The following is a 14663-nucleotide window of genomic DNA, read 5'->3' as shown; positions in this document are numbered from 1 at the left end:
CCAGTATCTTGTCTGATGTTGGTATTAGTTTTTATACACCGATGTTGGGCTTTGTTCATATATCCAGTCGACCATACTTGCTGGAATGTGTTGATATTTCATATTTGGCAGTGTGTATAGATGAGTCCCAGGATCATATTGGCATTGATGACATCCAGGAGGATGCAGTGGGCAGTTTTGAAGACTTAGTTTCCTTGGGTATAGAGGAGTTGGACAGCAATGCTAATGTTTTTGATACTCTGTATGTTGATATGAGTTTTAGATTTGATTCACAGGATATGGATGGTAATACTCTAGAGACTAGTAACTTTGAGGATACTCCTTTAGACAGTGCATCAGAGGAGGTTTGTAGGAGACAGTCAAGCCAGTGCCACCATGTGTCTAATCAGTTGAGAGTTAGTGACCGAGACATTGCTATCACTTGCCAGCATTTTGATGCTGCTCGTCAGTTGTTAGTAGTTTATGGATGGGGTTCTCCTACTAGTGATGAGCAAGGAGGCAGTTATCTTTCCTTGACAGAGTTCCACTCTTTATGGGAGGCTATCCAGATTCTGAGACAGGATTATATGCAGTTGGTAGCCAACAGAGATTATCTTATGAAGTGGGGCAGTACAGCATATGATGCATTGTTGGCCAAGGAAGATGAGGTGAGTGAGCTTACTGAGCAGCTTGAGGTGACTTCTGAGATTGTTGAGAGTACAAAGTTGGCTTTCAAGGAGTCACAGTTTCATTTGGCTAAGGTGACCATGGAGTTAGAGCGACTACAGTCTTTACCTGATTCTATACAGTCACAAGCTGTGGTGTTTGGTGATCCGAGGATGTCCATGGCCGAGATTGTCAGAGACAGTGGAGATGGGGATGCATCCATTCTTGATACTAACATTGGCATATCAGGTTCATTCCCACTAGAGTCAAGTTCAGTTGAGTTGGGTGTTGTAGCAGATTGTTGTATGCCTGACATGGTGGTGGCCTCTAGTATTGATGGCATAGAGACTAGAGATGTATCAAAAATCATGTGTGATGTTGGTGAGTCGACAGTTGGCATGGTTCCTACTAGTAATACTACTCCCTTGGTGATATCTTCGGAGGTAGTAGTCAGTTCCAACATGGTTAATGATCAATTGCAGTTAGTTTCATCTGGATTACAGTCTGAGCCACTAACTGAGATTGGCGCATTCTATCGGCATTACAATGTGAGGTACGCTCATCAATTTACCTTTGATGACCATGTTGATGAGATAATGATACAGAGATGTACTTTGGTTCCTAGTGCTTATCATCAGTTATGGGACAATTTGATGCCTCAAGATGAGAGTTGTGATGGGCATGACATGGTGATAGGTTCTGCAGTTGACAGCTTGATAATATGTGACTTAGAGCAGGAGTTTGGGAGTGATGCTTCAGTGGGTGTTGTTATTGATTCTACTCCTTTGGCTATGACATCTCCTGACTTAGCTAGTGATCAGTCACAGTGGGTTGTATCACTTGTTCATGGTGAGCTGTTGACTGAGGTTGGTTTTTTTAATCAACATTATATTGCAGGGTATGTACATCAGTTAGCATATGATCCTTGTTTTGAGGAGTTGATGGCAGGCAAATTTGGTTTGGATTCCATTTCTTACTCTTTATCTTGTAATTTCTTTTCACCATCAGCAGTGCATGGGAGTTATGGTTATGAGATAGTGGCCGGTGATTTGCAGAGTTGTGTTGACTGCAGGAGTTGTACAGTGTGTGGATTCTCCATACTTGGTACAGTTTCATTCGAGAGCGTTCACCATTGTTGCAGAGTTGGATTGTACATTCCGTATAGGCCAATGGGATGCGTTGATGGTATTTACTGTGTTGGTAGTTTGATTTGTCCACTTTACTTGGGTTCTGATGTTCTAAGAGTTTGTGTCTCATGGGTTTTTGACTATGGTGGTGGTGATTTTGGAGTTTGGTTGAGCTATAATTGTCAGTTTGATTATGGATTCCTCTTGGTCATATTGCAAAGGATATTGCAGGAGCCTGTGTTAATTGGTAGTAGTATAGTTCATGACTACATTTGGGATCCAGGTGGATTGATTGGTTTATTGTTCAGCCATTGCTTGAGGACAAGCAATGTTTGGGAGGGGAGGACTTGTCATGTCCCCTTTTCAAATAATAAAAAAATAATAATCTTTGCTAAGGCAGGCAGGCCCAAGAAAGTGAAGTTTCGGAAAAAGGGGGTTAATCTTTGGAAACCGTTGGACTAATAAATGAAATTATTATTAAAATATGTTTCATTAACCTCTCTTGGACGTGAGTTACGGTTATGGCCTCTTTTAAAGGGTTTGGAGGCATTTTGGGCAGATTCCAGAACTTGATTTTTGCTCATTCTTTATTATTCTTCAGAGGCTGCCAAACCTATGGAGAAGGAGACCCAAGAACGGGAGTTTGCAGGTTTCCAGGGAGACCCAAGAACGGGAGTTTGCAGGTTTCCAAGAAGGCCAAGGACGGGAGTTTGAAGCCATTCCATGTGCATGCTCATACAGAGTTTGCCTTTGTGCTGAACAGTGCAGATTTGTGGATTTTCGGGTGTGTTTTTTGTATGAGTTTGGTGTTTTCAGTTGAGTATTTCATATCAGTTTGGGTTGCTGCTGTATTTCAGACTTTAAGGTGTTAAAATAGAGCTGAATATATGTATTGGGACATGATTAAACTTCTGAGATAGATTATTAGTGTTTTTGTGGTGTTTCCGGGCATTTTTGTGTTAATTTCGAGAGCCCGATGAGCATAGTTTTTGTCCTACATTTGAGAACTGTTGTGTAAAGGATATACAGATCTGGAAATGTCATTTTGTAGGCTGTTATGCTGCTGAAATTTCTGTAAAAATGTCCACTTTCAGATTTATTAATAATAGGTGAAGCTGTGAAGCTTTTGGCACAATTTCTGGCATACCCGATTTGGGGTTTCTTGAGAAATTTGGTGGATCTTTGTGATATTAGTTGTTTGATCTTGAAAATCTGATTAGAGGTTGGGAATATCATATAAAATCAGAAAAGGGACATTTCAAAATCAGAAGGCTATATGTCCAGCTATCTTAGCACTAGACTCTATACCTATCATCAAATTGATCCCAGCATATATGGACTGCTCCCGCAGTTGATAGCTTGGGAGTTCAGGTCTTTACAAAATTCAGCCAGAACAATATATTACTGCCTGAATAAAAATAAGTATACTATATCTCCAGGATTGCATTAGCATTTGCATCTTTAAAATGCACGGCGTTCGGTAACAAGTAAAAAAAAAATGTTAATCTAGATAGAGTTCTTTAAGTGAACAATTCCATATGTGTACAAGATCTAGTGGTATAAATTTTTAGTTTGTTAAACAGAAAAAGCAAGGAAAATGGATTGTCCTTCTGAATATTATGGATGTTATGGTTGCTAGTCATTGTTGGGACTTGAAGGGTCCATCCTTAAAAGGAATCTTTTACTTGTCAAAAGAAAAATAAAACTCACTGTACCAATATCCTAACTAAACATTCTTCTAAGATATTCATGCCCAATTTTCGTTGGAGATATTCTTCATCAACTCACATAGAGGATTTTTGGTTGTTTTAGTATAATAGAAGTAAAGATTCAAATGCAATCATTTCGATCACAATATTCAGTTGGCCACAAGTTCTATAGAAGATTCAGGCCATGTAGGTGAATTATTTTCATTAATTATTTGAAGCATATTTCTCATTACTTTAGAATAGATAGGAAGGTTTCAGATAGATATTATTATTTTTTGAGACACCTTAGAAATTTTTTTCAATCAAAGGCACTCAAAGCCAATCACTGCTCTGATTTCAAGCAAATAATTTATTTAGTCCATGCTTTGGAAGTCTACTAATATAATCTGTCCTTCACCAAAACTAATCACAAGTCCCACCAAATCATCCCCACTTATATCAAGAACACATGCAAACCTAATTATATCCATCACAACCAATGACAAGGTAAAGAAAATGACCTCCAAATAACACGAGCCAGTTCATCCTTTCCAGCTTCAGGTCGCATAGCAGCATCATATGCTGCACAATTACCATAAAATATCTTTTCCAAGTCCTTCAACCAAGTTGTCAATAGCAAATTAACCTGTTTTTCCAATCAAGGCAATTGATTAAAAGAGAATTCAAAACATAAGAACTTAATTTAATAAAGTGATCAAATTGAACAGAAGAAATTGAATATACTGGCATATTCCACATTTAAAACAATATATCGATCTGAAATGCTTTCCACAGAAGTTTAGAATTGCATTTCCCTGTGAGCCTACCAACTCTAGAACTCATTTTGTAAGGAAGATTTTTCAAAAACACTAATAGCAAAATGATTACCTTCCCTAAAGAGCCATATGGAACAGGCTTGGCCAATACTAAAACTCACCTGCATGTATCTTTAGATACAAATTTTGGATTTAGTGACAAAACAAACTTGCCATAATAGTAGACAGCCTATTTTCGACAACTATTGTCACACCATTCGAAGTTATGTGCAAGAACGCCTCATTGGTCATCAAAAATTTCCATTTTCATTTAGTCTAGTCATAATGTTATCAAATCAATTAGGATCAATCTGATAAGCCCCATCACAAGTGTAAAAGAATTCAACATAAAACAATTCTAGCTTGGGCACTCTCAAACACATTCCCAATCTCAACTCCATCATAATCTACTTAACCGAATGTTTATTGCAGATGACAATTAAATTCGGATAGTTTTACAAAGTAATTGGAAAATATTTGCTTGTTATTAACAATGATCAAGAGATCAATTTATACAAGAGACTAAATGATGTTTCCTTAAGATAAGATAAGATAATAATATTAATGTCCGATAAAATACCACCAAAAGGTCTTTGGGACATTCTAAAGAATAAGATAAGAAACAATTGTAAAGAATAGAAACATTCTATTCTAGAAATAGAAAATTAAATATTAGAAACATTCTAATATTTACAGAAGATTACAATAGATAACCATTAGATACTAAACAGAGATAATAGAAACTATCTATTATCGTAATACTCTTCCTTAATGGTTAATCTATCCAGAGCACAACGCTGTCAAAAAGCGTAAAAGGCAGATTCTGTCTGCTCAAGGTGCTCCGCACTGTTTGTTGTGGCTGCGAACCAAATTGCTTAGATAGGGAAACTAAGAGCTTCTGACATTAAACCTTCATGTGACCAAACTTGTGGCAATAGTTGCATTGAATGTTCTTTTTCCAGGAGCCTTCTGAACCTGGATCAAAGGATGTCTGCTAAGAAGATTGCTGATGGTAGTTTGGATAATACTCCAAAACTTTGCAGATGAGCATAATGCTCCAAAACAAACTGCAAAAAGCCATAATTTTGAGGAGAAAATTAAGAAAAACAAGGTTTTTTGGGGTGAAAAATCAATCAAAACCCAACATGGTCTTTGAGGTGAAAAATCAATCAAAACCCTTAAGGTGTTCGAATCAATGCATCCAAAAGAAAAATCTCTATTTGTTTATTGATCCCAAAAAATATCCAGATTTCATTGATAAATATAGTCTCAATTCAAATACATCTTGTGATCCTAAAAATGTGTTTTAGAAGAATATTGGCCTCTAGTATATAAAGGATTGTCTGTTGAGACTTGCATCATTAAATTTGTTTTTTTAAAGTTTAGATGTTCTACAAGTTGTACACAAGGATGTCAATCTCCTAAAGAAGACAAATATCCTTATGGAGAACAATTAAGTCCATGCAAGGAAGGAAATAATGTTATAAGAAATACCAGTCAACAAAGGGAAAATGGAACCTTATGAAAGATGGGTAATGGAATGATTCCTTGAACCCCAAGCATAAGGACAATGAAAAGAACTTACTATGTTGCTCACAAAGAAAGAGTTGACTATGACAGCATAGTATCATGTAAAACAAATAGCTAATAAGATCACATGTTGTGGAGCAACATAGCAGGCAAAGGGAATGCTAGTGCAAACACTTTTAATATCAAAAAATGTATAAGATCTGTTGTTAAGAAAATAAGAAGTTTGTCTACTAAAGCTTGAACCAAATGTCTAAATTCAATAAAATCAACAACAAAATGTATATTGCTATGCGAAAAAGACAGTAAAAGTTACCATTATATATGTTCTCAGATTTTTTGGAAAATGACGAAAAGGAAATCGTATACAGGCATAATAATTAAGCCTGCAAACAATTCTTTTAGCCAAGGTCAAACAATCATCTAAAGACACTATGATATCTGTTTTTTGTTGGCAAAAGATTTTGTAAAGAGATTAAGATTTAGGAGTAATAAGATTTGAAGGAATTGTTGGAAATATAAGAGTAAGTGAGAGGGGAGGGGTGAATCAATTACCACTAAAATAAATCCCAGAACCTTTAGATGTCAACATAAAATACTAACTTCACTGAAAATACTGGTGCTCAGTAAACACACAAGCACTCAGTTTACACTAGTAAATGTTCTAATTCTTCAAATGCTTAACATGCAAATCTTAAGATATTTTTTGCGATTAACCTTTCTTAACTTAGTTGCATAAAAGAAATAGTATGAACACAAGTGATACCAAGATTTGACATGGAAACCCAATTTGGGAAAAAACACAAATTGCAACTAGTTACTGATTTTCACTCTTTTGAAGTGAGCCCTGTTAGGAGCCAACCTTGTTAAAAATTACAAAACACACTGTTAGGTGTGACCCTGTTAGAGAATTTAATCACCCTGTTAAGACTGGCTTTGTTAGAGGTTTTTAGACACTTCAATCTAGAAATGTCACCTTGTTAAAGGATTTACAAATAGTTTTTAAGCCAACTCTGTTAAGAGATTTAGATCACTTCTACAATGGTTAGAGAGTAACAATGAGATAACTTGATTTCTGATGCAACTGAATTGTTGATTACAGATCTCAATTTTGGCTTGTATACTTGATCCTTTCTAATCGAATTTATCTTTCCAACTCCACAAGAATATTCTGCTTATCCTTCTAATTTGCTTCCTCTAAGCATCTTCTATATTTTTATTCACTTGCACACATTCAATCCTCAACTTGACCTTATATTTATACTTTATGCATTGTCAAGTTGGCTTGAATACAACTTAGAATAATTAATATTCATCTCCTCAGTCGGCTAGAACCAACAAACAAATCTATTGAACTCAATATGCCAAAACAAAAAAATCCTTTGTTAGCCGACCCTGCTCAGTAGACACTAACTCAAAAATGATTTTCTTGCGTTAACCAAGCAAACTCGGTTAACTGTACATCTTCACAAAGTTTCTTTGGTAACCGAGTGAGCTTAGTTATCACTAGTTCCATCCAACTTTTCCTTCATTAACTGAATGAGCTCGGTTAACACTCAACTTCTGTGAACTTCTCTTTGCCTTCTGAGTGAACTCAGTTGATACTATCTTCTAAACTTGGCAAACTCTAAAATGCTCAGCAGACACAAGAAACTGTCTTCATCACCCGAGTGAGCTCGGCATACACTGACTGGCAAAGATATGACATTTTGTGTAACATCAAAGACAATACACAATTAACCAATTGTTTTCAACAATCTCCCTCTTTGGCATTGATGGCAACACAACATGTTATAATACAATGAAATTTTTAGAGCAAAATAAATTTTAAAAAATACCCTTAGTTTCATTTTGATTCTCATCCTTGAGAACTCCCTCTACTTTCAATTTCTCCCTCTATCAGCAAACTCTGTCTTCAACATCTTCTAATAGAAAATTTTGGCTCTTTGATATCAGACCACGTTCATTCTCTATCTTTGACATCTTCAAGAAAATTCTCCCTTATAACACTCCCTTTATAAAATATGACAGCAAACTCTCCCTCTTTGACATCTCATGCCAAAGACAATATTTAGTGAATATCAGTGTACCTAATGTACTGATTCATATGCAATATGCCTTTTTAAATACTGCATCAACTGATAATCTTCAAAATGCTCTGATTGATGCATCACTAAACTTCATTTTAGTGAGCTTTTACAAAAATGCATCCTTAGGTAATGGCTTAGTGAATATGTCTGCAGTTTTTTCTTTAGTATTCACATATTCCAATCTCACCTCTTTGTCTTGCACCAATTCTCTCAGAAAATGATATTTTATTGCAATGTGTTTAGTCTTGGTATGCATCATTGGATTCTATGTTATACTAATTGCACTGGTGTTATCACATAAGATAACTATTGGACCGTTCATTTCTATCTTCATACCTGCTAACATTTCCTTGAACCAAATAACATTGGAGCAATTAATTGTTGCTACCACATACTCTGCCTCAGCTATAGACTAAGAAATACAATTATGCTTCTTGCTTGTCCAAGACACTAGTCTTTTACCAAGAAAGAATGCTCCCCCACTGGTGCTCTTCCCGTCATCAACACTTCCTACCCAATTAGCATCTATGAAGGCTTTCAAATCAAAATTGCCTCCTTTCTTGTACCATAATCCATAATCTTCAGTACCATTCTTCAAACACCTCATGATTCTCTTGATTGCCATCATGTGATTTTCTTTAGGATTTGTGGAGAATCTTGCCACCATACCAACTACTAATTCAATAATAGACCTTGTATGCACTACATATTGCAAATTTCCAATATATTGTATGTGGTTTGATATACCTCTTTGGAATCATCATTCTTGGAATACTTATGTCCAGTGGACATAGGTGTTCCAATTGGTCTTGAATCTTCCATTCCAAATTTCTTTAGTATCTCCTTGATATATTTGGATTGAGTAATGTAGATACCATCTTTCTTCTGTTGAATATGTAATCCAACAAAGAATTTTATCTCTCCGAACATGGACATCTCAAATTCTTTACTCATCTCTTCTTAAAAAACTTTGCACAACTCATCATTTCCAGTAAACAATGTGTCATCTACAAAGATTTCAGCCAATACAATTTTCTTGTCTGGTCCTTCTTTGATATACAGGCTACTGTTACCATTTGTTCTTTGAAAACCAATCTTTATCAAGTAGTTATGAAATCTTTCAAACTAAGCTCTGGGAGCTTGCTTGAGTCCATATAATGCCTTGTGAAGTTTACAAACCATATCCCTTTTGCTAGGATCTACAAAACCTTCTGGTTGTTCTATGTAAACTTCTTCTTCAAGAATGCAGATTTCACATCCATTTGATAAACTTTAAATCCTTTATGTGCAGCATAAGCAAGTAAAGTTCTAACACCTTCTAATCTTGCAACAGGAGCAAAAGTTTCACCATAATCAATACCTTCTTCTTGAGAATATCCTTTACATACTAACTTTGCTTTGTTTTTGGAAACTTCTCCATCTTCATTCAGCTTATTTCTGAAAACCTACTTAGTGCCAATTACATTCTTATCCTTGGGTCTAGGGACAAGAGTTCAGGTCTTGTTCCTTTCTATTTGTTCCATCTCTTCATTCAATGCTTCAATCTAGCATTCATTATCCAAAGCATCTTTAACTGATCTAGGTTCAAATTCAATAAGCAAACATGTACCTTTCAATTTGTTTCTTGTCATTGTTCCATCTGACTTGTCTCCAATGATCTGATCAGGTGCATGGTACCTTTTGACATATCTTGCTAACACAGGTACTTTGGATTTAGAACTTGTTCCACTAGCCTCGCCATTATCTTCTATATCAAGCTTGGGTCACATTGTATGTGACCCAGGTTCTTCAAACTCGGTTTTCTTTGGTTTCAACTCGGTAACTTCTAACTGTGACTCGAGTCCTTCAGACTGTGACTCAAGTTGCACTATTTGCAACTTGGTAGCCTCTGGAGATTTTGGGGGACTCGAGGGGTGAAGTTTGCTTACTTCCAATTGGATTTGGCAATGTACCAGGTTCATAGTAGATAAACTTTCTCTAATCCTCAGGTTCTTTGTTGCTCTCTTCTTCACTCTTTTCTACAAACTCATCAATTCTCACATGTGCACTTTCTATGATCTTATGAGTTGATAAATTCAAACATTTATCTACAAGAATACCATAAGAATATGTCTTCATCATCTTTGACACCAAATTTACCTTTCCTAGATTCCTTCAAGATATAACATTTGTTACCAAATACTCTCAAATAATTTACATTAGGTTTGTAGCCATACCATAGTTCATAAGGAGTTTGATTTGGGTCTTTCTTCAGTTGTACTCTATTCAAGGTATGCACTGCAGTCCTGATTGCTTCCTTCCAGTATTTGATTGCAACATTCTTTTCTATCATCAAAGCTCTTGCACGATCCATGATTGATCTGTTCCTTCTTTCAGCTATACCATTTTGTTGTGGTGTACCAGGGGCTAATAATTGTCTTTTAATTCCTCTTTCAGTGCAGAATTCATTGAATTCATTAGAAATGAATTCACCTCCTCTATTTGATCTCAAACACTTCAGCTTCTTTCTAGTTTCCTTTTCAACTCTTGTCAGATACCACTTAAACTTTTGAAATGCTTCAAACTTATCTTTCAAATACATTACAGTCATCATTCTAGAATAATCATCAACAAACAGAATAAAAAACTTATCTCCACTGTAACTCTCTATTCCAATAGGTTCACATAAGTTTGTATGAACAAGCTCTAAGACTTCTTCAGAATGATAGTTCTTGCTTTTGAAACTAGTTTTTCTCATCTTACCAATTTGACAATTTTTGCATAGACCCATATCAAGTTTCCTCAAGCTAGGAATACCTATTACTCTTCTGTTTTTGCTTATGTTTTTGCTTATCTTGACCAGATTATCAAAGTTTACATGACATAATCTTTTGTGCCATAACCAGCTTTCTTCTACATGAGCAATAAAATATGAAATTTACTGAGATCTAGGTAGAGTAGATTACCTTTTGTTTGGTTACCAGTCCCAATCACCTTTTCCATCCAGCAGCTTGGCCTTTCCATTCATGAATTCTACCTTGAATCCAATGTTATTCAACTGTGCCACACTCAATAAATTATGCTTTAGTCCTTCAACCCAATAAGCATTATCACATCTAAGTTCATTGGTTAGTGAGACATTGTTTCCAAATCTTACACTTCCACCATCATAATGATCCATGTGTTCAAACTTTGTTTTGCCACCAGTCATATGATGTGAGCAACCACTATCAATAATTCATGTATCATTTTTGCTAACATGAGAGATAAGAGCCATTTTATCTCCTTCATCATCAAATTCATCCTTTATAGCAATTTAGATCATTTCATCATCATCACTACTATATGAATCTTTAGCCATAAAACAAGATTCCTTACCTTTGTCCTTGTAGTCCTTGAAGTTCCTGAAGTCCTTGCTTTTGTACTTGTTTTGCTTCTTTTCATCTTTGTCCTCTTTGTTTGGACATCTTGCAGCAATGTGTCCAACTTCTTCACAAGAGAAACAGATCAAAGGAATTTTACCTTTGTACTTTCCTTTGCCTTTGGGATACCTTCTTGCAAGTAATGCCTCAATAGTTTCAAGATCACTGTTAGAACTATCTTCCTCTTCACTCTCAAATTGTTTGGCTTTTGACTTTTTAGCTTTCTTCTTGAGTGACAACTTAGCTTCAAATGCAGACTCAAGATTGCTAGAAGTAGGAACATAATTATCATAGTTATCTAGCTCAAATGTTGTCAACCTTCCAACTACTACATCTAATGTTATATCAATCTTTGGATTACATCTCATTTCTTGAATTGTTGATACTCTGATTGCATATATAGGAAGAATTTTTTTGAGAAACTTACTTACCACTGTCTTATCTTCAATCTTTCCTCTTGAAGCGTTGATTGCACAAACTCTGACATTGATTTTGTCACTATACTTTGCAATGTTCTCATCTTCTCTCATCCTTTATTTCATCAAATTGTCCTCTGAGACTTTCATCTTTAGCTCTTCTTACATTATCATCTCCTCCATGATGGCCTTTAGCTTGATCCACATTTCATAAGTAGTTCCACAATCTTTGACTTCGTCAAATTCGGCATAGTTGAGAGATGAAGCAATATTAATCATCATAATGTTATGACTCTTCTTTATTGCAATTTCTTCAACAATCACAGTTCCAGCAAGTGTCATGTATTTGGTGTCTAGGTACTTTAGCCCTAAATCTCCAATGATTTCCAAGTACAGCCTCATGAACTCCTGCCATGCCTTGAAGTTATCTTTGTTCAGCTTCAGGATCTCCCTTTTGTAAGACATCCTGATCTTTAGCTTAGGTCCTTGAAACCTTCTCTGCAAGCACCAAGATGCTCTAATACCAGTTGTTGAAAATATAAGAGGAGTAACTGAGAGGGGAGGGGTGAATCAGTTACCACTAAAATAAATCTCAGATCCCTTAGATGTCAACATAGAATACTAACTTCACTGAAAATACTAATGCTCGGAAAACACATTAGCACTCGGTACACTAGTAAATGTTGTAACTCGGTAAATGCTTAACATGCAAATCTTAAGATATTTCCTGTGATTAACCTTACTTAACTTAGTTGCATAAAAGAAATAATATGAACATAGGTGACACCAAGTTTTAACGTGGAAACCTAATTTGGGAAAAACCACCAATTGCAAATAGTTACTGATTTTCACTCTTCTGAAGTGAGCCCTGTTAGGAGCCAACCCTATTAAAGATTACAAAACACACTGTTAGGTGTGATCCTGTTAGAGGATTTAATCACCCTATTAAGAGTGGCCTTCTTAGAGGTCTTTAGACACTTCAATCTCGAAATGCCACCTTATTAGAGGATTTACAAATAGTTGTTAAGCCAATTCTATTAAGAGATTTAGATCACTGCTATAATAGTTAGAGAGTAACAATGAGATAACCTGATTTCTGATGCAACTAAATTGTTGATTACAGATCTCAATTCCAGCTTGTATATTTGATCCTTTCTGATTGAATATATCTTCACAGCTCCACAAGGATATTCTACTTATACTTCTAATTCGTTTCCTCTAAGCATCTTCTATATTTCCATTCACTTGCACACATTTAATCCTCAACTTGACCTTATATTTATACCTTATACATTGTCAAGTCGGCTTGAATGCAACTTAGAATAATTAATATTCATCTCCTCGGTTGGCTAGAACCAAAAAACAAATCTATTGAACTCAATATGCCAAAACAAGAAAATCCTTCGTTAGCCGACCCTGCTAGTTAGACACTAACTAAAAAATGATTCTCTTGTGTTAACCAAGCGAACTCAGTTAACACTGCATCTTCACAAAGTTTCTTTGGTAACCAAGTGAGCTCATTTATCACTAGTTCCATCCAACTTTTCCTTCATTAACCGCGTTAGCTCAATTAACACTCAACTTCAGTGAACTTCTCTTTGTCTCCAGTGAACTTAGTTGACACAGTCTCTAGAACTTGACAAACTCTGGAATGCTTGACAAACACAAGAAACTATCTTCATCACCCGAGTGAGCTCGACATACACTGACTGGCAAAGATATGACATTTTGTGTAACATCAAAGACAATACACAATTAACCAATTGCTTTCAATAGGAGCAACATAACCTTGAGGTATAAATCCTATACCCTTTCTAGTGGCATGCAGGAGAATTTATAGGGGACTTTATGCCTTGTTCTTGAATGCCAAGACCTTGTCCACTATATCCTTGTTGAGAAGTAATTTCCTATCCCGCATTGTAATAAGTTTTTTATGGAGAAGGTGAAAGATTTTCATATTGACAGTTATGAAAAGTTGTGTAAGAATGAATAGTAGCACGATTGATCTATTTGAAGATGCAAACCCATACCATCATTATTCACATCCTCTTTAAGGTGGGAAGTGGAAGGCTTGTCTATGTCTTCATCTTTTCTTAATTTTACATTGGGAAATAAATCGTGAGGAAAATGCACAACATCATCTTGATTGAAAATATTTTGATATTGACGATAAGATCTAGAAGGAAGAGGATCTCAGGATGTACATAAACTAACATTCTTAGCCTCTTGCACCAAGGTATCTTTAGGAGGAGAAGATCTATCACTACTCTTCATTACATATCCCTATTAAGAACATTATTAATAGTAGTATGGACTCTGCCATCAAAAGATAACCCGGGAGAGGTGTTAATGTTTTTCATCCCAATATCATCTACAAAAGCTCTTACGAAATCTACACATTCCATGCATTTCCTTAAGAAAGTTATAATTAAACATGCAACATATGAAAGCCTTGAGAAATCATTTGCAGGAAAGAAATGTAGTAGACATTCTCATGATGCCATGTGCAAGAATGCTATGAACAAAAATAAGCAACATGAAATTATAGTACACCATTTTGATAAATATAACTACAAAGCAATGTAATCACAAACGAAATATCAAATCAGTCAGATTTGATAAATTCCATTATGAGAATGAAAGATATTCAAATTGGATCTAGGAATAGAAATTAGAGGGATGAAGCAAGCCAATGCATACAAATTCGATCTAGACACAAAATCAGAATTAAGATGTAAGGGAGTTGGGTTCACCAAAATGTAATGAAAGAAATTGGATGAGTTGAAGGTTCTCTAGGATATATAGGAAGCTTAGGCCTATCTCCTTTCTTACATTGGAAGGAAGAAGATCCACTAGGCTCAAGAAGGCTCAAGTCCTAGGTGGATGAAATGATCAATGATTGTGAATTTGGGGGAATGGTATATTGGGAATAAAAGTGCAAGATTCATGGTTGA

At 35.6% G+C, this 14663-nt stretch overlaps 1 protein-coding gene across 2 annotated transcripts in view; it reads right to left on the bottom strand.

The window, feature by feature from the left end:
- LOC149557010 (ubiquinol-cytochrome C chaperone family protein) overlaps window positions 1-14663 on the bottom strand; it is a 233340-nt gene that overhangs the window by 58140 nt on the left and 160537 nt on the right. For both annotated transcript variants that reach the window (XM_089831665.1, XM_089831664.1), the window contains exon 5: window positions 3982-4106. In XM_089831665.1, coding sequence (XP_089687791.1) covers window positions 3982-4106 — 125 coding nt within the window. The remainder of the gene's footprint in view (window positions 1-3981; window positions 4107-14663) is intronic.

The sequence above is a fragment of the Cupressus sempervirens genome, chromosome 5, assembly GCF_028749045.1.
Source record: "Cupressus sempervirens isolate cs-2001-9-10 chromosome 5, ASM2874904v1, whole genome shotgun sequence".
NCBI lineage: Eukaryota > Viridiplantae > Streptophyta > Pinopsida > Cupressales > Cupressaceae > Cupressus > Cupressus sempervirens.
Note: the sequence above shows the minus strand (reverse complement) of the source record. Positions and strands in the feature narration are given on the sequence as shown.